Source organism: Rhincodon typus, chromosome 15, assembly GCF_021869965.1.
Source record: "Rhincodon typus isolate 14 chromosome 15, sRhiTyp1.1, whole genome shotgun sequence".
NCBI lineage: Eukaryota > Metazoa > Chordata > Chondrichthyes > Orectolobiformes > Rhincodontidae > Rhincodon > Rhincodon typus.
The window spans coordinates 20313643-20339551 of NC_063346.1; the positions used below are offsets into that span (position 1 = coordinate 20313643).

At 40.5% G+C, this 25909-nt stretch overlaps 1 protein-coding gene across 1 annotated transcript in view; it reads right to left on the bottom strand.

The window, feature by feature from the left end:
- LOC109911124 (c-Maf inducing protein) overlaps window positions 1-25909 on the bottom strand; it is a 102004-nt gene that overhangs the window by 60433 nt on the left and 15662 nt on the right. The window contains exons 4-7 of the mRNA XM_048605962.1: window positions 14665-14826; window positions 13450-13491; window positions 9337-9399; window positions 8573-8653 (exon numbers count right to left, since the gene is read on the bottom strand). Coding sequence (XP_048461919.1) covers window positions 8573-8653; window positions 9337-9399; window positions 13450-13491; window positions 14665-14826 — 348 coding nt within the window. The remainder of the gene's footprint in view (window positions 1-8572; window positions 8654-9336; window positions 9400-13449; window positions 13492-14664; window positions 14827-25909) is intronic.

Below are 25909 nucleotides of genomic sequence, written 5' to 3' on the forward strand. Positions count from 1 at the left end.
GGAAGGTTGGGAAAATTTCCAGATCCTAGCTTTGCCAGTGTCTACTATCCACATAATATCACAATCTTACTGGAACTGGCCAAGTAAATGCTTCTGTGATTGCTAATTAAGGATGATTCAGTGGGACTGTGATGTAGGAGGGGCCTGCAACACTGAAGAGTCAAAACACGAAATACCCATCACGCACCCCCACCACCACCCTCCTTACCAGGACAGGGGTTGACAAAACTAAAGGGTGTAGGCCAGCATGAGAGCACCTCAAAACAGAGGCAATCTTGGAGGGTTGACTAACATGTCAACACAAAAGGCCCAGAGGTGTTGGAGCCACAGGAATGATCATGGCCACAAATGCAGCTGTTGTAGCCTTACAAATGTGTCACTGGGAATTTGAAAAGACTATCTGGTGGCTTTCCAACCTGCTAACTGTAGGCCACCGCAAAATAGTTGCCAGGTTGTGGTCTCAGAGGAACCCATCTATCATCAGAGAAGTTCTGACAGCTTGGGATAATAGTCCTCAATAGTAGCCATATATGGAGTACCTGGCTGCCATCTTCATGGTACAGGGCAAGTTGCCAACTCATGTGGCATATCATCCTCGGAGATTTATCCAGAGGGAGGAGACCATCAGGGAAGCATCCTGACAGGGTCTTGCACTATTTTCCTGGGCCCTTCGAGGCAAAGGGTGCCAAGAAGATTCCATCCCATGAATATTCCACAAGCCAAAGCAATGCTTATTAGAACAAGTCAAAAGGAACTATCTCTTTCATAAAGAGAAAGGGATAATGCATCAGAAAAAAACAGTATCATTCTACTCTCAGAGACATGATTAAGAGCAAAGGAACTGGATTATTTTCTAAACTTAATGAGGAACAAGAGTACACAATTTTACAGGAGAGATAAAATAAAACAACAGAATTTGTAGAGACAAAAGGTTAAAGTATGGGAAAAACAAGCACCATTTAACTATCAATTGTGCACTGTTTAATGGATGACACAGTTTGTAGTCAGTGATTAACTAACCTAATCAATTTTTGGAGCAATATGCAATTTCCTGTTTGCAGTATTAAAAACCTCCTATTACTCCATAGCTGTTTCTGAAGAAAAAGGAGTGGCCTTAAGCAGGCTGGCCTGGTGCCTTTGAATTCTTCCGTCCTTCTGTTCCCACCCAGAAAAATAAAGAAAGAGAATCATGTGTTTCAAGCCAAACTTCAACTGATTCAGATCTGTTTCATAAGTAAATGCTGCTGGTCTCAGAAAAGCCAGTATTGACTTGTATGGATTCTTCTGTGGCTAATCAACTAATATTTTACTAAACATTGAGGAAATTTATGGAGTAAATTCAAAGCTGAAACTTATAGATCTTTGGGATCAAGGGATATGGGAATCAAGCAGGAAAGTGGAGTCAAGGTAGAAGACTGGCCACGATCTAAGAATAACAATGCAGGCTTGAGGGGCCATATATAGTCTATTCCTGCTCCCAGTTCTTATGCTCTTCCTACTATGTCTTATGGTCCTATGGTAAGTGGTCAACATGTGTACACAAGGTATGAGCATATAATAGTGATAAACCTGTTTTCAGCTGTAGTAATAAAACTGCACTAGGTCATTGCTCTGAAATGCATCAGGAATTACATTCCCATTGAATGGAGTGAGAGAAAAAACAGGCTTATGTCTTGTCTTTTTTTGGTGAAGTGGGAGTTACATCACATTTTTTGAAGGGATTCTTGCCATGAGGTTGAGCAATATTTCTCCTTCTACTTTACCAACTCATCGATTACATATCCTACCCCATGGAGTCTCTCACATTCAATTCTAGCCCCATCTCATCATCACTGTTGTCAGAACCACTGGCCACTCACTACATTCCCACTGAAAAAGCAGCATCCCTGGTGCACACTCCATATTTAAAAGGCTGTTGCGAACCTGGACAAGCACTGGCATTCCTACTCGGTCAAGGACAGAACCTGAACATGTTAGAGAAGGGTAGGTGGTGGCACTATTCGTCATCAGGGGCCTGGAAATCCTAGAGGAGGGGTTGGTGAAAAGTAGGGGCATCATCTTCCTGGAGCAAAGGACAAGTTGCCAGACCCTGACAGCTTGGTCTGTGGTCACCTAATTGGTCAGTACCGTCTGTACAGTTTGGAGGAATGGACAGCTGTGCCGTAAGGTCACTGACCTTCTCCGTTCCACCAGGCTAAGTGCTACATTCTTCTCTCTGCTGCTGCACCCACCTCCCACCATGGTTCACTGTCTACCACTCTTGCTTTTGCCTGCAACACCTTCCCTCACACAGTCACAATTCCCCATATCACTAACTTGACATTGCCTCTGCACTGTCAACACCGTTGCCCAGGATACCGCAGCATGTGATGACAACCTTCACCAACAGCAGTGCCACCAACTTTCATCTCACTAAATCCCTCCCTATTTTTCACTACAGAAGAAGATAGGCCATAATAGGGCAGAAGGACACGTTGCAGTGTTAATAAGGCATTTAAGAAGTTACACCCTCACAACTGCGACTCACTGCTGCCTGCTAAGAAATCCATCTCAGAGTTTGCCAAAAGCATAAAAGATAAAGTAAGATGCTCCCACCATCGAGGAAGGCCTCACTGGATGTCTCATCTGATTCTGCCACAAATCCTGGCATGGCCTGTGCAGTTCAGATCCCTATAAGATTCCATTCATTATTTGTCTGTTTGTGCCAGCTCACAGATTTTCTGTATGTGATTACCCGAATTTATTTCACGGCAACTTTTAATTGTAGCTTCACCAGTGCAATATCAAGTGTATTTTGGGTGCAATTTACCCTGCAACCATATGCTTTACCTCAGACAAGCCTGATGTTTTTGTTTTTTTTTAAATTCATTCCTGCAATGTGGGCATCACTGGTAAAGCTAACACTTATTGCCCATCACCTGATTGAGTGGCCATGTAGCTAAACACACTGGTGAGCCACATTAGCATTTTTACTGATTCAAGGCCATCATTACCAGTGCTAGCTTTTTTTTTAACCAGGTTATTTAATTATTCAACTTAATTCAAAATTCCTGGATGCCTTTTTGAAATCTGAACTCATCTTGATCATAATTTCAATGCTCTAGTTTAGGCGTCCAGCAACATTGCAACCATTCTACCATTTAGCAATTCTGTCTGTCACTAACAATAGCATCAAATCAAGTTTGGGAGTCATACACATTGCTGAACATACACCATAGCTTCCAGCACCAGCTTTTAGCATTTCCCTAATTATGGAATGTCTAATCAGTCACTGAATTCACATCAACATTTTAAACTCACTCCTGTGATATAAAAACCCACTTTATTAATTTGTTGATTTTTCAAATTAATAATGGTTTAAAGGGTTATAGGGAGTGGGCAGAAAAGAGGAGTTGAGGCTGAGATGAGATCAGCCATGATTGTAGCGAATGGTGGAACAGGGCCAAGGGCTAAATTACCTACTCCTGCTCCTAGTTCTGATGATCTTATTCAAATGGACTCACACCACAGCTGACATGAACTTTAGCCTTCAAACAATCTGAAATATTTTTTAACATACTTTCATTAAAACAAAGTGGAGATTTTTTTTATATAAGTCCACTGAGAAAAGGTACTCAATAGATATCACAATTCCCATGAATAGTGTAAATACAACTCGAAAATAAATACGATTGGAAGTGTCCCCAAATCCCAGAACTTTGGGATGAAAGAACAAAAAAAACAGAATTAATGCTACTATGCCTATTTCCTCGATTTTGCTTTCCTTTATACTTTCATGGTGGTGGTAGAGCCAGGTTTTATTGCCTCTTTGCAACTGCCCTTGAACTGAGTGGATTGTGAAGCCATTTCAGAGGGCAGTTAAGAGTCAACCACATTATTGGTAGGTGTGGAGTCACATTAGGCCAGACGAGTCAAGGATGGAAGATTTATTTCCCTGAACAAGATGAGTGAACCAGTTGGGATCACTGTAATAATTTCATTGTACCATTACTGTGACTTGCTTTCATAGCCCAATTTTATTAAAATATACAACTGAATTTAAGTTCCACCATGCTGACATGATGAGATTGGAACCGATGGTCCCCAGAGCATTGTTGTCAGCCCCTGGATTACTACTGAGTAGCCGATAGTGACACTACCACCATACGACCACATCCCAATACAAATGTAATTTCAATAAATGTGACTCAAATAATTTATACAGCATCTTTTACAGCTGTTAAACCCTACTACCCATTTTACCACCAATCTAGGTTAGCATTAGGGAGCTCACAACTGAAAATTCATTATTTGACATTCAGGAGCATCAGTTAGGTAGAATAGAGCCGAAACGGCATAACAGTGGTATCTACCATTTAATTAGATCCACTTTATATTTTTTTTAAATTCGTTCATGGGATGTGGACACAACTGACTAAGCCAGCATTTATTGCTCATCTCTTTTGCTCTGGGGAAGGTGGAAGTGAGTCATTTTTTTGAACTACTACAGTCCCTGAGTTGTAGGTACATCCACGGCACTTGCAAGGAGGAAGTTCCAGGATTTTGACCCGGAAGCAGTGAAGGATCTGGTTACAAGTCAGGATGGTGTGTGCCTTTGAGGGAACTGCAGGTGATGGTGCTCCAATGTATCTACCGTCCTTGTCCTTCTGGATGCTAGAGGTCACGGATTTTGCAGGTGCTACCAGAGGAGTGTTGGTGAGGTAATGCAGTGCATCTTGCAGATAGTCTACTCTGCAGCTACTGTGCATTGGTCATGAAGGGAGTGATTGTCAAAGGTGATGGATAGGGTGCCAATCAAGTGGGCTGTTCTGTCCGAGATGGTGTCGAGCTTCTCGAGTGTTGTTGGAGCTCCAACAATTCAGGCAAGTGGAGTGTTTTCTATCACACAACTGACTTCTTTCTTTTTTTAAAAAGAAGTTTTACCATCAATGTTACTTCTTCAAGCATGGCATAGGCTAGATTAATAAAGAAACCTCGCACTACGCAACGTTACATCTTATCTGACAAGCAGTCATTCTTTAGGCACCTTCCTTTGTAACCGCCAACGTTGAGCCAAATGATTAATGGTTTTCAAGATTCAGAAATCACTTTTGTTTTATATGGTCTTTTGAAACAGTGTTGTACTACATTTTAATGCAACTTGTGCAAAGAAACTTAAAATAGTTTCCATATAACACTTCTGAGCTGTTCTTCACACAGTTAACATTAGGTTTCTCTAAATCTGGATTTCAATACACTGTGGTCAAACTATATTCAATTATGCAGGAAAGACCAAATGAAACTCTTCCATTTCAATAAATATTCCTTCTTTTCAATGCCAAAAAAAATTCAACAGCAATTCCACCAGGGTATATTTTACTTTGGTTGCCGCCAAACTATGAACCAACTGCACTGCTACACTGCCAATAACAACAGAAAAATAAAAATTGGAAAATGTAATCCTTGGCCTCTTCAACATTACTGTATTCTGTGTTGTCCACCTACATATATTCCATTAAATCAACATGCTGACTTCTTCACTAGAATTGTTACCCTTGTTAAATATGGTAAGCAATATTTAAGTACCCATTTCACCATTATTTGAAATTTCATTATGGTATAAACTATTAAATTTATAACAATAAAACCTTTTAAATAAAAACAGGAACCCCATCCTGTAGTTGTGGTCCTTCTTACAGTTACTGTTGAACATCTTGCTTTTTTGTTTGAACACACAAGCAGCTGTTGACAGCCCAAAAATAGAACGTCTTAAGTCCAATTGGTCTTCCTTTTACTATTCCAGTGGTTGTATGATACAATGATAATGGAGCTATTGATCAGTCATGGCAATCAATCTCTATTAGAATTCAACAGACCTGCTCATGTGGCAAAGAAAACCCAATGGCGGAAAACTTTATCATCAAAAAGGTCTAAAACCCACTTTGTCCTGTTTAAATATGTTACCCCCATCTTGTCTCAAGCCACTCAGATATTGCATCTCAAATTCGGATCACAGTGATTATAATCATGAGTTGATAAGTTGGACAGGTAATGGACAATTGCATAACATTGAAAACATTGAACAGTGGTAGGATGAATCAATGACCAGGCTGTATCTGCATAATCCTTCCTCCATTAAGGACATTACTCTGTATATGAAAATAAGACTTGTAAATCAGAATAGCTTCCTTTGGCATGAAACAAGAGGAGGATTCTGCTATGGTTTCTGATTTTCCCAATGCCCTCAGTTTTGACCATTGTTGCAGACATAGTGCCTCTATTTTGTTAAAGTTCACATATTGTTGCAATTTTTGACTGTTGTATGGGAACTGGCTCTTTTGTTTTCCTTTGGGAGTGTCCCAAATCATTGCATTTTTGTTTTGCACATATGCATGACTCAGTGTCTCTAATCTAGGCTTAGGGAGGCATACTCAACCTTCCAAATATGACAGTGTCCCAGTTTAGCCAGACCACTGAATTATTGTTTAAAAACAAAACTCTGAACTCTGCAACGTAACTACAAGTTACATGACAAACAATTTATATAGCGATTTCTTTTTCTAGGAATATAAATCTTATCGGATTGCATAGTAGGTAATACTCCAGCAAGGCTTAAAGTGAACAAGTAAATTGCCCATATCACTTCTGTTCTTTCCCCCCCACCAAGTTGCAGACACCATAAATTCACTCGACAGAGCCACCTAGGGGTGAGAGCCTGCTATAAAAGTGAGTGTGAAACTGTTGAATTCAGATAAAACCCAAAGAGGCCATCATGTTTCATGGAACAAAACCAATCATCTTTATCCAATCTGATCCATGCAAGATTGCTGACCCACATCAACATGCTTGACTCTTGGGCCAGAATTTTCTTAACCTGAGAGATGGAGTTGGAGGCCACGCTGCTGGGAGTCATAAATGAAAGTGTTGCAAAGAGATCCATTGGGCCAGCTCCCCAGTATTTTCCCATCTTTATCAGGTATAGATATAGAGGTGTCAACACCAACCTGCCCTTGTGTGGGTGATTAAGTGGATTTTACTGCAGCATTCCTGATTTCCCAGCGCAAATCGTGGCTGCCCACAATGTGCATGATTTGACGGCTCAAAAGGAGGCAAAGGTGCATGGTTAAACCCAATGACTTCAGTATTACGCTAGATCTGTGATTATTGTCACACAAGACAGGATGCCTGCACTGAAATGTCTGCAGCGGTCAGGCTTTGGAGCAGAATCTCATGGACCCTGTCATCACTAAGTATGCTGTGCCCTTTCTCCTCAGCTTCTTCTGATAGTGCTGCTGTCTCTGGTGACCCCAGACTCTGACTGCACAATAACTGCAGGCCACCTTCACATGCCAGCTCACAATTGGTCCTCCTGCCTCATCAGTCCTAAGTGTGTGTTGAATGCAGATGTGGCCTCTTAATTGACTACCTCATAAATGATTGTGATACATGATGCCCTTGGATGGGTGGAAAGGATTCTGGCCTTAAATGTCCACTGAAACAGGATAGCAAGTTATGTAGTAGCTAGAACTACAAAGATCTAGCATGGCTCAGGATGTAGTTCACCATCACTTTCTCAATAACAACTAGGGATGGTCAATAATTGCTCACCTTGACAGTGATGCTCATATCTTGACAATTAATAGTTTAAAAAACTTCACAACTGATGGTGAAATTGAGTGAGAAAAGTTAACATTATAATATGAACAAAAACAAAGTTGCTGGAAAAGCTCAGCAGGTCTGGCAGCATCTTTGAAGGAAAAAACAGACTTAAAGGTTCTGAGGAAGGGTCACCGGACCCGAAACATTAACTCTGTCTTTTCCTTCACAGATGCTGCCAGACCTGCCGAGCTTTTCCAGCAATTTTGTTTTTGTTCCTGATTTATAGCATCCGCAGTTCTTTCGGTTTTTAACATTATAATATACAAGGATACGTGTTGACAGAAAAACAGGGCCAAATGCTGTGATGTTTTGAGATAGGAGCATGAGCTTTGCAAGATTATTTGTTATATATGTATTTAATGTCCTGTTTTCCACCAGGAACTCTATATTAATCATATAATTCTCATGTTCCCATTGGTAGATTTTTCAATTGAAAAGGGAGACACGAGTTATTTGGGATAGACGCAAAGGTGGAATTCAGGTAACACAATCGGCCATGATCTTATTGAATTGTGGAGCAGGCTTTAAGGGCCAAATGGCCTACTCCTACATCTTACATTCCTATGCTGTCAAACAACTGCCAACTCTAAATTCAGCTAGCATGAGAACATTGCTGGGGTTTCTACATGGCATGGGGAGGTTGAGGTGCTGACAAGGTCTAAGTACCCCTATCATCACTATAATTATTTCTGCTGCATCTTGAGCGCACTATCTTTGCAAGCTACAAAATCTTACAAATTTGTTTCAGTCACAGTTGAGCAACTGGTTCTGTGGTGTATTTTAAGATATATTTGCTCATCCAGTGGCATTGAAAAGTTTCTTTTGCAACAACAAGTCAGAATAAGGAAGGATCCTTACATTTCTCAATGAAGACAGACATTTGTCATTCATGAAAGCTCTGAATGTGAGAGATATGGACTGAATACAAACATACCATATTATGCTTGAGGATTCTCTGAACCACAGGTGTGAACACTTCTATGACAACCATCGATCGAGGCCGTTCTCTGCAATGCTGCAAAACGAAAGCACCTTTGAAACTCAATCTACATGGAGCATACGATCATAGAACCATACAGCTTAGGTGCAGGGTATTGGCTCATTGTCCTTCATTGGCTTTTTGTAAATTTATCCAATTTGTCCCATTCTGCTATCAAGATTTCACTTACAAGTACGTATTCAATTTGCTATCCAAAGTTACTATTGAATCTGTTTCCATTGCCCTCTCAGGTTTATATTATGGTCATAAGACATGCCTGTCTAAAATACAATTTCCTCATCTTATGTCTCTTTTACCAAATATTTTAAATCTAGAAGATCTGATTATTGGCCCTTCTGCCATCAAAGCCCTTCATCATTTTGAACATCATCCCTTAATCTTCTTTGCTCTAATGTGAACAGTCCCAGAGTCCCTGCTTTCCCCACTTCTACACAACCAAACAGACCAAGAGAATCCTTCAGAGTGTACTTTTTTGTTCAATAATATTGTGATGATTATGGAGATTAGATTTTGCATTTGCAAAATGATGTATATTTCCATGTCATTTACATCAATTAACAGCTGAACCTTGTACAAAGAAGATTATGTTGCTCGCCTCAGTCATTGGCAGCAAATGCAAATTTGAATCAAATTGTGTTTCAAAAGACCTGTCGTGGCCTCTAACATGCATCAACATACAAAGATTCAGAAATAAGTACCTTGCAGAAAAACTCGCAGAGATCTGGAGGAGGATGGTTGTTTTCCAGCAAAGGTGCTATTGCCTGAGGGACAGAAATAAGGTGTTCAAATTATTCTGCAATCTTGCTTTTGGCAAATTAAACTTAGCTATATTTAAATAGGTTTGCTTTTGGTTTAAAAGGGAAATCATGTAGTGAAGTACTTTCAGTCTAATGCCATTCGCTCACCAGCTCCTCCCCTAAAATTACATCACAACAAAATAAATGTGAATACAAGTATCTTCAATGTGCAACAAAAACAAAGTTGCTGGAAAAGCTCAGCAGGTCTGGCAGCATCTGTGGAGGAGAAAACAGAGTTAATGTTTCGGGTCCGGTGACCCTTCTTCTTCAAGGTCTTCATCTTCAATGTGCTTCACTCTATAACACAGGCTACAGCAGTAGTGCACAAACATTTTTCTAAGTTTTTGTCTCCCAGTATTACCCCACAGGAAGGCAAAGGCTAGTTCCGAGTGACAGAACTTCCCCAGCAGCATCCATTACAGGACCAGACAGGAGGTCCAGGTTCAAGTCCCACTCTAGAACTCAGTAGCCATAGAAGTGGAGTCCACAAAGTGGTTCGAACAGGTTGATACTCAGCCTGCTACTTCTACATCTTTCTCCAAAAGGAAAAACACTACGTGTGAAGATATAAAACACACAAGTGAACCAGTAATATGGATGTGTCTGGCTTAAACAGACTCAATGATGGCTGACTCTCCTCAGAATACTATTTGGATACAGAAGTGGTTCAAAGGTAGAAAACAGAGGATGGTGGTGGAGGGTTGCTTTTCAGAATGGAGGCCTGTGACCAGCGGTGTGGCACAAAGATTGGTGCTGGGTCCACTGCTTTTTGTCATTTATATAAATGATTTGGATGTAAACTTAGAAGATATGGTTAGTAATTTTGCAGATGACATTAAAATTGGAGGTGTAGTGGAGAGTGAAGAAGGTTACCTCAGAGTAAAACGGGATCTTGAACAGATTGACCAATGGGCAGTGGAGTAGCAGATGGAGTTTAATTTAGATAAATGTGAGGTGCTGCATTTTGGAAAGGCAAATCAGGGCAGGACTTATACACTGAATGGTAAGGTCCTGGGGAGTGTTGCTGAACAAAGAGACCTTGGAGTGCAGGTTCATAGTTCCTTGAAAGCAGAGTCACAGGTAGATAGGATTGTGGAGAAGGTGTTTGGTATGCCTGCCTTTATTGAGTCAGTGCATTGAGAGTAGGAGTTGGGAGGTCACGTTGCAGCTGTACAGGACATTGGTTCAGCCATTTTTGGAGTATTCCATGCAATTCGGGCCTCCATCCTATAGGAAGGATGTTGTGAAACTTGAAAGGTTTCAGAAAAGATTTATGAGGATATTGCCAGAATTGGAGGGTTTGATCAATAGGGAGAGGCTGACTAGGCTAGGGCTACTTTCCCTGGAGTGTCAGAGACTGAGGGTTGACCTTAGAGGTTTATAAAATCATGAGGGGCATGGATAGGGTAAATAAGCAAGGTCTTTTCCCCAGGAGTCCAAACTACAGGGCATAGGTTTAAAGGTGAGGGGGCAAGATATAAAAGGGACCTAAGGAGCAACTTTTTCTTGCAGCGTGTAGTATGTGTACGGAACGAGTTGCCAGAGGAAGTGGTGGAGGATGGTACGATTACAACATTTTAAAAGGCATCTAGATGGATATGTGAATAGGAAGTGTTTAGAGGGATATGGGCAAAGTCCGACAGGTTTATTTGAAAACACAAGCTTTTAGAGCCGCAGCTCTTCCTCAGGTGTTAGTGAGAGAGGTAGCATTGGACACAGAATTTATAAGGAAAAGATCAAAGGTTCACACCATTGATGAGGATGTACTAAACAAACCTACGATGCTGTTAAATCTTTAATCAGTTAGAAGGTTTTAATTGATTAATACGTACATGTAAACCCCGAATTCCTTTCAAGTCCCTGTCCTGATCATGATAAGCATCAAGCCCTGAACATAATATTGCATTGCCACATAAGAGATTAATTTATTTAAGAATAAGGGAGTGAATTCAGCAAATGCCCAACTGTGTTGCTCACATTGCAGTTTCCCAATGGCACTGTCTATATGCCTGCATTATAGTAAATGATCTTTGTATTTATACTGAGATATTACGTTGAAGCATCTCAAAGCACTTCAGACAAAAAGTCAACTTTGAAGGCAATGACTATAATGTAGGCAAATACGGCAGCCATTATGCAACAATAGAATCCCATAAACAGTTTTGTAATTCTGCTGCAGAGTTCTGCAAACGGTGGAAATGAAAAGCTCTCTGCCAGAGATGTGAACATCCTACAAATTATAATCCGTGATCTACACACTGTCTTGATTCCCCACTGCTTAACTCCAATGAAGTGTTGAGAAGATCAAAACCACTGCTTTTGGCCCCTACCACAAAATCTGTTCCTTTGTAGTCAATTCTAGCTCCTTCCCAGACTTCCCAGTCTCAGACTTCCCCAAAGAGTTACTACCTGTGGCCTCTTGTTTGACCTCAAGCTAAGCTTCGGAAACTTCATATGCTCCATCATAAAGACTGCCTATTCCAATGTCCGTAACATAAGAAATAACAAATAGGTGTGGAGTAGGCCACTCAACCCCTCAAACCTTCTTGCCATTCTATAAGATCATGATTCATCTGCCCCAGGCCTCAACTCCTCTTTCAAGCCAGTTCCTTGTAGCCTTCAAATACTCGCAATTTTAAAAATCTACCTCATCTTTAAATACTTTCACCTCCATGTCAACTGACCTGCTGCTGAAAGCCTCAACAAATCCTTTGACACTTCCAGGCTCAACTATTCCAACGTTGTCCTTGCTGGCCTCACATTTCTCCTCATCATAAACAGGAGCTCACTAAAAACTCTGCTATGTCCTAATCTGCTCAGTCATTACCCTCACTGTCAGTGAATGACATTAGGCCTCTGTCCACCAATGCCTCACATTAAGAGTAAAGACCTCGATGGCCTTCACTGTCCCCAATATAATAGCCCATGACACTCCAGTTCTACAACTCAAACTTTACATTTTTTTTTAACTGTCAAATTACACAAAGCCACCCACTCCACCCTACTAACCAATCAATCTTTGTGGCCAACCACAGGTGGCCGTGTAGGTCCCATGGACCTCCTTGAAACCTTCTTTCCCCTGCTTTCAGGACCCTCTTCAAATTTTATACTTAGTTGCTTTCCCCTAATAACACATTTCTTCACTCAGAGCTAATTCTTGCCTGAGCACACTCCTGCAAATCACCTTGGGCTGTTTTCCTGTGTTACAAAAATGCAAACTATGATTATGCACAGTTCGAGGAACACTAAACTCCTTTGTGATGAAACCATTGCAAAAGAACTTGCATACTTTGGTGCTTTGAAAGCATTTTCAACTTTCATTCATGTGCATTGGATAATAAAATATCGGAAAAATATTATTCAAATCAACAATACAGGTACAGTAATCTCATGCCAATGTTTAATTTTGTTAAAGTTATTAGAAAATGTGACAAAACCTCAGTGTGGAGGAACAATTAGATTAACTGGATATTTAACATCAACTAAGCAGCATGATGTACACGATGATAAGCAAATGCAAGGAACAGACATAAAAACACTGCATCTTACAAAAAGGTCAAAAATGTCATCAAGGCTCCCACTTTCTCACACTGCTCTGAAAGAGATACAAAATGCGCTGCAAGTATATTGTACTCATCTGTTTGGTGGTAATTACTATAGTAGATGTTGTACACTTTGTTTTAATCTGTATTATATTAGTCAAAAGCTATTTCGGCTCAGATAAAGGAGTCCAGCATGAAACTTCATGGATAGGTGAGAAATTTGGTTTTGAAAAAAACTAGGACTTCAGTTTATTGAAACAATATTCCCAATGGCTTTCACTTAATTAAAATAGCAAAGAGAACTGAAAATTAGGTAACTGAAGACCGTGCCTAGATGTCTAATCAGTTGTTTAAATAAGTGAGGAACTTTGCTGGGAGTGTTGACCTCTAAAGTTTGCACCAAGCTTGCAGACATATTCGCGGTTCTGCAGGTCCTATATTTTACGTACACAATGCACTGAACATCACCTACCACAATGATATTTTCATGCTCCTGGGTTGTTAGCTTGAGGTTCTGGAAGGATACACAAAAGGAAAATGAAAGTTAAAACAAAAAATATTATTGAGCAGCTAGTTATTTATATTTTAAGAATTACACTGGCCATAGTCAGCAAACATCTTTAATTTAACTCAGTCAGCTTTAGAGTCTGGACAACATTAGAGTATAGTTAAGGTATTGCAGGCTGTTGTAAATGACATTGTGCACAATAATTATTTTAATAGAGAATGTCAACATATTTTAGTTATTTGAGGAAAATCTGTATATACTTTAATAAGAGATGTTGACAGAACTACAATGGCACATACTAATCCAATAGAGGGGTTGCTTCTCCACTCCTAGATGCCGACCAGCTTCATCCCACTGAATTTCTTATTTATCCATTTATGTTCTCACACTCAGCACCTGTCATAGCAGTGTCTATCTCTCTCGGTAGGGCTACTAAGCTGCTGACCTAATGATTGGACCAGGACCGTCAGGAACCCACAGAATGTAGGCTGCTTCTACGAAAACTGCAGTGTTGGACTCACTCACACAGACTCAGGTCCCCCATTTTGTCTGATACCTTCACAAAAATCGTGCCCTATGTTTGATTGAACATGGTGCCCAGTGAGATTTACACAAGGAAAATAAGTTGGGAGGCCAGGAACAGCTGTGCTTCATCAATGGTCTGTCTTTTGTACAGGTTCAGGTTCAGTTCTAATCACACCCCAGGAAGCTACCATGGGCAACCTGAAATAACTCCACAGAGGCCGGTTTCCTGTCACCAAGTTCCCTTTTATTTACATGTGGAGAGTCCTTGACACTGATTCAACTCCCTCAGAGCCAGCTCTCAGAATGAGCAGAATCTCTGCCAATCCTGTTTATATATGTCAGCCAGGGCTCCCTGATTGGATCCGGTTAATAGCCCCAATCAGGGAACTCCTTTTCTATGAGGACTGCCTGGCTGACCTTGTTAGAATCATACCCAAAAAGAGACAGAGACCAAACAAAATTGGAATTCCCAAGAGAATGGCTTATCAAAATTTGTTCTTGAATGTCAGCAAGAGTTAACAAGATACAAGTTAACAAGTCCTCCGTGCAGTTTGGCCAAAACTACAGGAAAATTGGTAGGTACTAAAACAGGCTCAGAAATGACGTTAATTTGATTAAAATAGCATGTGCCAAAATGGATCAGTTGGTCCATACCTCTGAGAGGAGCTTAGAGACTATCTCCAGTGGTGCCTGGTGAATGGAATCATCCTGAAGAGGTGAGAAAAGTGCCATATCCACCAGAGTCCGAATCTCCTTCAACACAACTTCCCAGCGACTTGGGTTACTCAGTACCTTTTTGTACTTGTAGATCTTTTTCTGAGAGGAATAAAGAATAAAGAAATTAAAGGACTTTGAAACTCGAGATGACAGTCAAAGAAAATGAAATCTCCAGAGAGTTCTACTTAATTTGGCCTGATTTTCACAGGAAAAGGGTTAGGCAAACCGATTTTTGTTTGACAAAAGGATGAGGCAGAAAAACGACCTAATATTTTTGTTACGATGCAGTGCTGCATTCTTAAGAATGTAAACAAATTGTTTGGCATGTTATTTTTTCCTGTGTATTCACATCATCAATTCAAACTTTCAGCAATCTGAACAGGTGATGCCTACAATAAATAATCAAAGTAAAGTAAGTCAGCAAGGGCCATAGAATTCACAGAATCCCTATGCTGTGAAGGCCGGCCATTTGGCCCATCGAGACTACACTGACCCTCCAAAAGAGTATCCCACCTGGACCTACCTCCCAACCTATTACTGTAACCTTGCATTTCCCATAACTAATCCATCTAGCCTGCGCATCCCTGGACATAATGGGCAATTTAGCATGGCCAATCCGCCTAACCTGCACATCTTTAGAATGTGGGAGGAAACCCACACCAACGCAGGGAGAATGTGCAAACTCCACACAGACAATTCCCAGAGGCTGGAACCGAACCCGGCACTGAATAAAATTTACATGAATAAAGTACTGACTTTGAGGATGCACTACATTAAAGTACAACAAGGGTGAAAAGCTGTTATTGTTCAGTGGAGCATTAAACAAACTTAATGTACATGCTCAAGTTCTATTTGAAGTAATTGGCTGTAATAGCTCACTACAGCTCTGCAATGACCCAGCTAATTTTAGTTAATTTTTGTTAAAGGGTAATTGCACTCCTTTTAACAACATAATATTAGATTAGTTTAACAATGTACGGTGCTGCAGGATTGGGAAAAGACTCAGCTTCTAAAACTGCATTTCTTCACCATTTACCACTTTATCTCCTTCCACGTGTGGACTCTGGGCAGAAAGATGCTGTACTCATAATTTGTGTATAATGTCCCCAATAGCTGTAATCTCATATTTTACTATTATATTGGATTATTTAGCAAAGACATAAAGGAGGAGTATTAACTGATATTAACTGAGTCTGCTTGGGAGTGAGAGCAAGAGTGAGAGTGAGTGACAATGAGCATGAGAGAGTTGACAGCAAGAGTGAGAGTGAGCATGAGAGAGTGAGCATGATTGCCTAAGTGTGACAGCAACAGTGTCAGCTGTTCCGAGGAAGGGTCGCCGGACCCGAAACATTAACTTTGATTTTTCTTCACAGTTGCTGCCAGACCTGCTGAGCTGTTCCAGCAACTTCTATTTTTGTACAGCGTGAGTGTGTTGGGGAGAATGGTGTTGATGAGCTACTAAGTGCCAATATGGCTCTTCATTATACATCTATTGTAGATGTTATTAATTAAAAGTCTTAAGATTATCTCCACAATGTGAGAGAAATTAAACTTGAAAGGTATTTATTAATACACCACTAGCTGGATAATCCATCTTGCTCAGTCCACATTTCACGTGCAGATACTAACGATTACAGATTGGAGATAGTAAGAACTGCAGATGCTGGAGTCAGAGATAACACAGTGTGGAGCTGGAGGAACACAGCAGGCCAGGCAGCATCAGAGGAGTAGTAAAGTTGACATTTCGGGTCAGGACCCTTCTTCAGAAATGGGGTGTGAATTGATAATGTGAATACACTGGAAATGGGGAGCATTTCTGAAGAAGGGTCCTGTCCTGAAATAACAAGGTTCAGAACAAGGTTCTGACCCTTCAGAAAAAGGGTCTAGGCCCGAAACGTCAGCCTTCCTGCTCCTCTGATGCTGCTTGGCCTGCTGTGTTCATCCAGCTCTACACCTCCTGTCCTGAAATGTCAACTTTCCTCCTTCTCTGATGCTGCCTGGCCTGCTTTGTTCCTCCAGCTCCACACTGTGTTATCTGTTACAGATTGGAACCTTCCAGGCACCTGTATCAATATATTACAAATGGGTAAGTTCTGCTACAAGTCTGTTCTTGCACATTTCAATGCATGACAGTAAGAAATCAATGGTATGTCTATGTCAAGTCACAGCCATACAGCACGGAAACAGACCTTTCGGTCCAACTGGTCCAATCTGACCAGACATCCCAATCTGACCTAGCCCCATTTGCCAGCATTTAGCTCATATCCCTCTAAACCCTTCCTAAACATATACCCATCCAGACACCTTTTAAGTGTTGTAATTGTACCTGCCTCCAAGAAACTGTACAAGGTATAAATGTGAACATGTGTTGATACTTCATTTTCATTATCATTATGTTCTAAAACAAAACATTTGGCAACGTGTCTTCTTCAGGCTATTTTTGAGCAGGATAAGAAAAACATATTTATTCCTTTGAAGCTAGGACATGTCAAGTTTTTGATTTGCAATGTCAGTGGACAAAGTTGCTCACCATCAGTAAAGACGTGTAAAATTACCCCAATATATTCACTTGACTAAGTCTTGAAAAATGAACAAATGCTAGCTTGCTAAAGCAAAACAAAACTGCAGATGCCTGAGATCTGATGTAAAAACAGACAGCGCTGCAGAAACTCAGGTCTGGCAGCCTCTGTGGAGGGGGAAACAGGAAACCTTTTGAATTTCCTCATGGACTTGAGATGTCAACTCTGTTTCTCTCTTTACAGATGCTGCCAGACCTGCTGAGTTTCTCCAGCACATTCCATTCTTGTCACCAGTCTAGGTGAACATAATTAGAAGAGTCACATGAACCAGGAATGCACTAACACATTAATTTGAATTGCTTGATTGATAAACCTGGTATGTTTATCAAGCTCAATAGAAATAAGGATGGGATGCTCTAATTTAAAAATTTATTTTTCCCGAATCTTTTAAAGTCCGACTGCAAGAGGCAGCCCCTGTTGTTAGTCACTGTTCTGTGGTGTTGCTGTGCTTTTCACATGTTGTTTAAATTTGATTAAATTTCCAAGGCACTTCCAAAATAACACTGATAGCAAAGCAATATTTATCAATCATTGTGAATAATGTTAATTGTATTTTGAGTGCCAAAGTACAAAACAAGTATTTTCACCAGTGGTTGAATCACAAAGTTCTAATTTAAGGATATGCTTACTGAAATTCTGTATCTCTGCAGTTGTTACAGAAGAGATGATGACAAACAGCAACTAATAGTGGTATCATTATAAGTAGGCTAATTTCCTACCACTCATTACTGCCATCACCCTCCCCCACACCACCACTCCCCACTGAAGTTAAGAGCAAAACAGAAAAGTGTTAGCAGGGGAGGACAAAAGTTGCTTAGAAATTCATTTCTCAGTTAACATAAACTTGGTTAATGTCCTTGCTTTAATTTCTCCACAGTGTCAGTCTCTGCCCCATTGTTTTCCCACCGCATCAATTTCAGATCAATGCTAAAGTGCCTCCACAGTTTCATACTCTGCACTGGACATGCTGGTCATTTGGCTTCATTTACCTCCCTTAAAACTGCTTTTATCTTGCCTCTATTTTAATTTGGATTCTAGAGGACTTGTGAGCAGGTTTCCAGGCTCACGTTGCCAAGTCCAGCTACTTGATCCATGCAGCAGTGGTGTGGGATCACAAAATATAGGCTTCAGGTCTGAGGCAACCGCAAGGAAATTGGCAGAGCGAACGCCAGGAATCAGCTCACAGACACTGATCTTCTGGAACTGAGTCAAAGCAGTACCAACATAAGTTACAGTAATACAAAGTGCGCTATATTGAGGGGCAGAGGAAGAGTGACTGTGCGTCACATATCCAATCAGCAGTGCATATTACCACAGACTGTTGAGCAGCAGTGGACTGATAATCTAATCTTCACCCACATGTATTTATTTTTTGATGCTCATTGAGCCATGTTGAGTATTATCAAGATCGCAGACAATAAGTGAGAGCAGGTCATTTAACAAAGAGATGTTTTGCATTATTAAAATACAAGGCTTAACTAGAGTGGGAGCGTGCACTTTGAAAAGCACTCCTTTATCTTTCACTCAAAGAAATGCAAACGTACATTACAGAAGGAATTTGGCCCATCATATCTCTACTGGCTCTTCGAAAGAACAGTCAAGCAGAGTCCCACCTTCTGGTTAACACAACTAAGTTTCTCTTCAAGTAACTGTCTAACTCTCATTTAAAATTAACTATGAAGCCAACTTGCACACCTTTGAGCACAGAATGCACCAGAACCTGACAACTCAGTGAAAAACATCTGTTTCCACTCTGGATCTTTTTCCAAATAACTTAAAATAAATAACTTCTTGTCATTGACCAATCACTACAGAGAATCTTCTTTTCCCTGTTTACTTTATCAAAGCCTCTCATTATCGTAAAAACCTCTTAATCTTCTTATGTTTCTGGTAAAAACGATTGAGAGGGTCAGCTGGAAAAATTCCAAGACATTAAAAATGGATTAATGATGACTCCTGGTCATTAATTATGTAGAAAAAAAATTATAATGCGTGCTGTCAATGGACAATTCACTGGACATATAAAATGAAACTTGGAATGTGGTAAGGGTGAAGTTGCTTCTGCAAACTCTCTCAAATTGGATTCTTGAATGATCTGCAACTTTTTTTTAAATGTAGAAGTCCAGCAACAGTTCTGGCAAGAGGACACCCAGAAAATAGTGTACATTTGATGATAACTTTACCAGTTCACACATTTTGAAAAATCAATTTCACATTCCACCTGGAATGGTTCCGATTGTTATGTTTCTGTTCTTTCCATTAGTTTACAAAAAACATTCTGTCACAGTGCAGATAAATAATGCTTCAAACCAAAATATATACAAATTTCACACAGGTAATTTATTTCTGAAATCAAGTACTGGCTGTTTCAGATCGGGTTATTGCTATCTTACGCTTGTGAAACTTTGCTGCTTATGAACAGTTTGCCACATTAGGGGTGGCATGGTGGCTCAGTGGTTAGCACTACACATTCTCCCCATACCTGTGTGAATTTCCTCCCACAGCCCAAAGATGTGCAGGTTAGATGGACTGGCCATGTTAAATTGCCCCATAGTGTCCAGGGATGTATAGCTTAGGTGTATTAGCCATGGGATATGCAGAGTTACAGGGATGGGGTAGTTCTGGGTGGGATGCTCCTTGGAGGGTTGGTGTGGATTTTATGGGCCAAACAGCCTGCTTCCACACCGTAGGGATTCTATGATTTCCTACAATAGAACTATTTTTGACATATTCTAAACACTTCACTAACTGTCAATTTTTCGGAACATCCTGCAGTTACAAAAGGTGCTGGACAAAATAAAAGTGTTTTTTCCTCCTTTCTCAATTCAGAAAATGTACCCCAAAAATCCTACTGAGGTAACCACCTTTCATAAAGCGTTCTTAAAGGGGATTCATTGGACCCAAAACATTAACTCTACTTTCTCTCCACAGATGCTTCCAGACCTGCTGAGTCATTCCAGCAATTTCTGTTTTTCTTCCGTTAAGTGATGTTGGCTTTATCGAACATGGAGAAACATTTAAATGCTTACTGTTTGGCAGCCCTTGTCTCATAAAAAAGGAGTGAACGGTGAACCAGTGGTAGCTGCTTAGAGTTAGAGGTTACTGATAGAACGTTTGCTCAAGTTCTTTTGAGTTCTACCTCACTTAGTAATTCAATGTCAATTTGGGGAAATGTAACTAGCAAAAGGAAGGGATGATCATTTTCAGTTTTTACCAATTTCTTAACCTTTTGCTTCTGATGTAGAGCATACGACCACATTTATGGATGAAATAATTTAATCCATAACCCAAAGCTACGGCTGTAATACAAAAAAATCCTTAGTTAAACCATTCCTATATACAGTCGTTCGTTCTGATTTTGCATTCCTCTCAAAATTATAATGCCATTGAAGGTGGAAAGCATTTGGGAAAAGTTCATTCTGCACATACATGACTAAAGCAAATGGAAAATGTATTGTCTGGGGGCTGGCAGGACCTAGGCATCATACTTGTTGAATCTTACTCTGCTGCACGTAGTCTAGGTCACAATAGTTGGCTTGATTACTTACTTCCAGAGGTGAGCATGTTTAAAGTTCTGTTGAGTAATTGCTGCAATTACAAGTCAGAGAACAGGATGCGTGAACCCAAATAGGGTTACTGATCTCTCAAGTCTAACACACAAGATGATGCTGTACAAAGGCCACCGCTGCAATTAGAAGGTCTGCAAACAGCTATTCATGCAATGTAATAATGTTAATGACAGCCATAAGTTGCTCATTACAGTAAAGACACTGGCTGCAAATTTCCTGAAAATAAAGAATTGAATAACTGTATAGACCCGCTTCATGAAAATTTGGATGCAAGAAATTTTGCATCATTTTTTAACCAAAATTGAATACAGTTTTGGTCACCCTGTTATGGGAAAGACACAGTTAAACTGAAAAGTGTGCAAAGAAGATTTACAAGGATGTTGCCAGGTCTAGTAGGCCTGAGTTGTAGGGAGAGGTTGACCAAGATAGGTTTTTATTCCTTAGAACGTTGGAGAATGAAGGGTAACCTTATTGCGGTGTACAAAATCATGAGGGGCATAGATAGGATGAATTCATATAGTCTTTTTTTCCCAGGGATGGAGAATTGAAAACTATAGGACATAGGTTTAAGGTGAGAGGGCAAATATTTAAGAAGGACCTGAGGGGCAACTTCTTCCACAAAGAGTAGCGCGTATATGGAATGGGCTGCCAGAGAAAGTGGTTGAGGCAGGTACAATAGCAACATTTAAAAAACATTTGGATAAGTACATGAATGGGAAGGGTTTAGCAGGAAATGGACCAAACGCAGGCAATTGGAACTAGCGGAGTAGGCACCATGGCCAGCATGGACCAGTTTGGGCCGAAGGGCTTGTTTCAATGCTGTATTACACTATGACTCGATCTGAATTTCCTCATACTAATTCAGGGAAAACATCACTAAAACAACTCTGTCACTCATTAAAATAACCCTGTCACCAGGTAGAGGATCAGAGAATGGGAGTTTCCAGCAATAATGGGTGTAAATTTATAACTAAAACTAAAGTCACAGCAAGGTCCAAGGAATACTTAATCAGATTCATACAGCACAGAAATACACCCTTTGGTCCAACTCATTTGCATCAACCAGACATCCCAATCTGACCTGGTCCCATTTGCCAGCATTTGGCCCATATCCCTCTAACCCTCTTCCTATTTATATATCCATCCAGATGCCTTTTAATTCTAATTGTAACCACCTTCACCACTTCCTCCGGCGGTTTGTACCATGCGAGCACCACCCTTTGCATGGAAAAGTAACTCTTTTTTAAATCCTCCCCCTCTCACCTTAAACCTATTTCCTCTAGTTTTGGACTCCCCTATCCTTGGAAAGAGACCTAGACTATTCACCTTACCTATGCCCTTCATGGTTTTCTATAAAAATAGAAACTTTAGAAGCCCCTCAGCCTCCCACACTATAGGGAAAATATCCCCAGCCTATTCAGCCGCTCTCTATAACTCAAACCCTGCAGTCCTGGCAACATCCTTGGAAATCTTTTCTGCACCCTCTCAAGTTTCACAACATCTTTCCTATGGATGGGCGATCAGAATTGTACACAGTATTCTAGAAATGACCTCACAAGTGTCCTGTACAGCTGCAACATGACATCCCAATTCCTATACTCAATGTTCTGACCAATGAAGGCAAGCGTGCCAAACACTTTCTTCACCACACTGTCTACCTGCAACTCCACTTTCAAGGAACTATGTACCTGCACCCCTCGGTCCCTCCATTCAACAACATTCCCCAGGGTCCTACCATTACCAGAACTGCTCTGGCTTGTCTTACCAAAATGCAACACCCCATATTTATCTAAATTAAACTCCATCTGACGCTTCTCGGTCCATTGGCCCATCTGATCAAGGTCCCGTTGTACTCTGAGGTAAACTTCTTCACTGTCCACTATACCACCAATCTTGGTGTCATCTGCAAACTTACTAACCATGCTTCCTATATCCAAATCCAAACCATTTATATAAATGACAAAAACCCGATCCCTGTGGCACACTACTGGTCACAGGCCTCTAGTCCGAAAAGCATCCCTCCACCACCACCCTCTTTGTCAATGTGAAAATAAATTTTAGCATAGTATGCATAATTATGGAAAGAAATTACACAGAATTTACAGAAGACAAATATGCTAGTTGTGCCAGTATTTTCCCCCGTTCAAGCCTCACCCACCCCACTTCATTTAACTCTAACTGCACAGTGTTCAATGTTCGCAAAGAGCTCTCCTGCGACAAATCTTGCTCGCTTCCAAGCTGAACAGTTAAATATGCATATTACAATTAAAGAAATGGCAGCAAAGGAGCTACTAAACCTTAAAACATTGCTTGTTTGGTGAGCAGCAATGTGGTGACACTGGGCTTTTCATTTTATTGGAATAGAAAATAACACTGAATTGCACACTCTAAAATTCAGCTAAAAAAAAAGTCAGCTCAGTCTACATAAAGACTACAACACAGGCGTCCAATGACCCTTACACAAAATGTTAACTGTTTTTCACTCCACAGATGCTGCCAGACCTGCTGTGTTTCTCCAGCAGTTTGATTTTGTTGACATAGGTTTTCAAGCAGCACTGAAAGTAGCTGATATACCAAACTGATTGCAAGTTCCATCTCAATTCCTTGAAATAATACAGTAAATTTTCCAGCTTTGAATAGCTTCTATCTTACAGATGTATAAACCTTCCTAGTGATCTTGTTAAAACTTTGATTAGCTAGGTCATCTTGGACTTTGAGCTGTTCATGGAGTGATTTATTGGAGCTCGTTCCAGGAAGTTTGGAACATCCCCAGTAGCTTCTTTCCAATTAACAATTTCTAAAAATGACTTGCTTTGTGTCAAATAGGTAACATTGTTCCTTGCTTCAATACTTACAAATGAGAGCCAAGTAGAATATTAATAACCTTCCCCAAACTTACTAACAATGCAGTTGTCCTTTTGATTTTTTTTGTCTAATCTGCTTGTACACAACCACAGACAACAGCCGATGAATGCTATCGGCCAACATTGTGTTTTCATAGGTAAAACATGAAATGAGGAACTACAGTGAAAAATGAACACATGGTTCTTGTGATAATTTGAGGATTATGTGGATATGTGGACATTGAAATTGGATCCGTAGCATTGGCTTTCAAGGTAAAGGACTAAAGCTGAAGGGTCTAACAAGACTCACATTCTCAGTTTGTACTGGATATGCAGACTATAAACGGTCAAAGTTCCCCATAATCACTCAGGGTGTTTGCCTGAAACTGGCATAAGGCCCACTGACTATGCTAATTCAAGGTCCTAAAGCCTACTTCAAGCCCTTTATAAAATCGGTTCCATTTTCCCAAGCACACATAAATTAAACTAGCAATATTAACACGAACTAGAATCATAGTATTTTACAATACAGAAGAGGGCCATTTAGCCCATCATATCTAAACTGGCTCTGAAAGAGTTATCCAGTTAGTCCCATCCTCCAGCCCTATCTCCTGTTGCCTGCCACTTCAACACACCACCCTGCTCCCTGGCCAACATCTCTGTCTCTGGCTTGCTGCAGTGTTCCAGTGAAGCCCAACACAGGCTGGAGGAACAACATCTCATTTTCTGCTTGGGGACCCTATAGCCCTCCACACTCAATATTGAGCTCAATAATTTTAGGGCCTAAACTCTCCCATGTCCCAGCCACCCACCCCACACACCAGGCCTTGTTACCACATAGCCTGCCATTACACAGCCCCTGTTGTTAGTCACTAACAGTCCCCATTAACAACTGTTCACTCTCCTAAGTCTGATTGTTGGCAACTCCTTTGTCTGTGCAACTGTCTTTCTCTCTTTTTGGGCTCTATCCTATCGTTTACTCCCTACCCCACCCACCTCCCTATTTTCTGTGTATAAACTGACGTTTTCCCAGCCACCATCAGTTCTGAGGAAGGGTCACCGGACCTGAAACGTTAACTCTGTTTTCTCCTTCACAGATGCTGCCAGACCTGCTGAGCTTTTCCAGCAACTTTGTTTTTGTTCCTGATTTACAGCATCTGCAGTTCTTTCGATTTCTATCTCTGAAGCTGTCTAAATTCACTTTCAAATATACATCCAGTTCTGTTTTGAAGTCTTGCATGGAATCTGCCTCCGTCACTCTGCCAGGTAGTGCATTCCAAATCCTAACAACTCTGAGTAAAGAAGTTTCTCCTCATCTCACTCCTAGTTTTCTTGCTGAAAACCTTGAAACTGTGACCCCTAATCACTGACATACCAACCAGTGAAAATAGAATATCCTTCTTTACCCTGTCAAAATTGTTCACAATTTGAACTCCTCGATAATGTCACCTCTTAATCTTCTCTGCTCCAATTTCTCTAATCTTTCCTTGTATCTAAAATCCCTCATTCCTGGTATCATCCCAGTAAATCTTTTTTGCACTCCCTCCAGGGCTATAACATTCTACTTTAAATAAGATGCCCAGAACTGAACACAATATTCCAAATTTGGTCTGAACAACAATTTAGAGATGTAGCACCACTTCCTTGCTTTTATACTCTATGTCTCTATTTATAACTAATGTTATAACACTTTCAGAGAATTATGCAGTTGAACGCAAGTTTGTCTGTTCCTGAACTCCCAAAGTTGTACTATTGACCCTCTATGTTTCTTCTACCAAAACGCATTACCTCATTTTTTCTGCATTGAAATTCATCAGCCAGGTGTCTGCCCATTAGGCCAAATCGTCAATGTCTCTCTGAAGTCGCTTAACGTCATCGTCACAATTCACTGTTCTCCCTAGTCTGGTAGCATCCACAAAATTAGAGATTCAGCCTCAACACCCATCTCCAAATCATTTATTGAAATCAGAAAATAGCAAGGGTCCCAATACTGATCCCTGGGGAACACCACTTTTATCTTGTGTTCAGTGTCAGAAATGACCATCTATATGCCCCCTCTATTTCTTATCTTTCAGCCAGCCTCTAATCCATGCTGTCAGGGACTCATCAATTCCAATCATTTTTAATTTGCTAACCAATCCGCCATGCCATTTCAAATGCTTCTGAAAGTCCAAATATACAACATTGACAA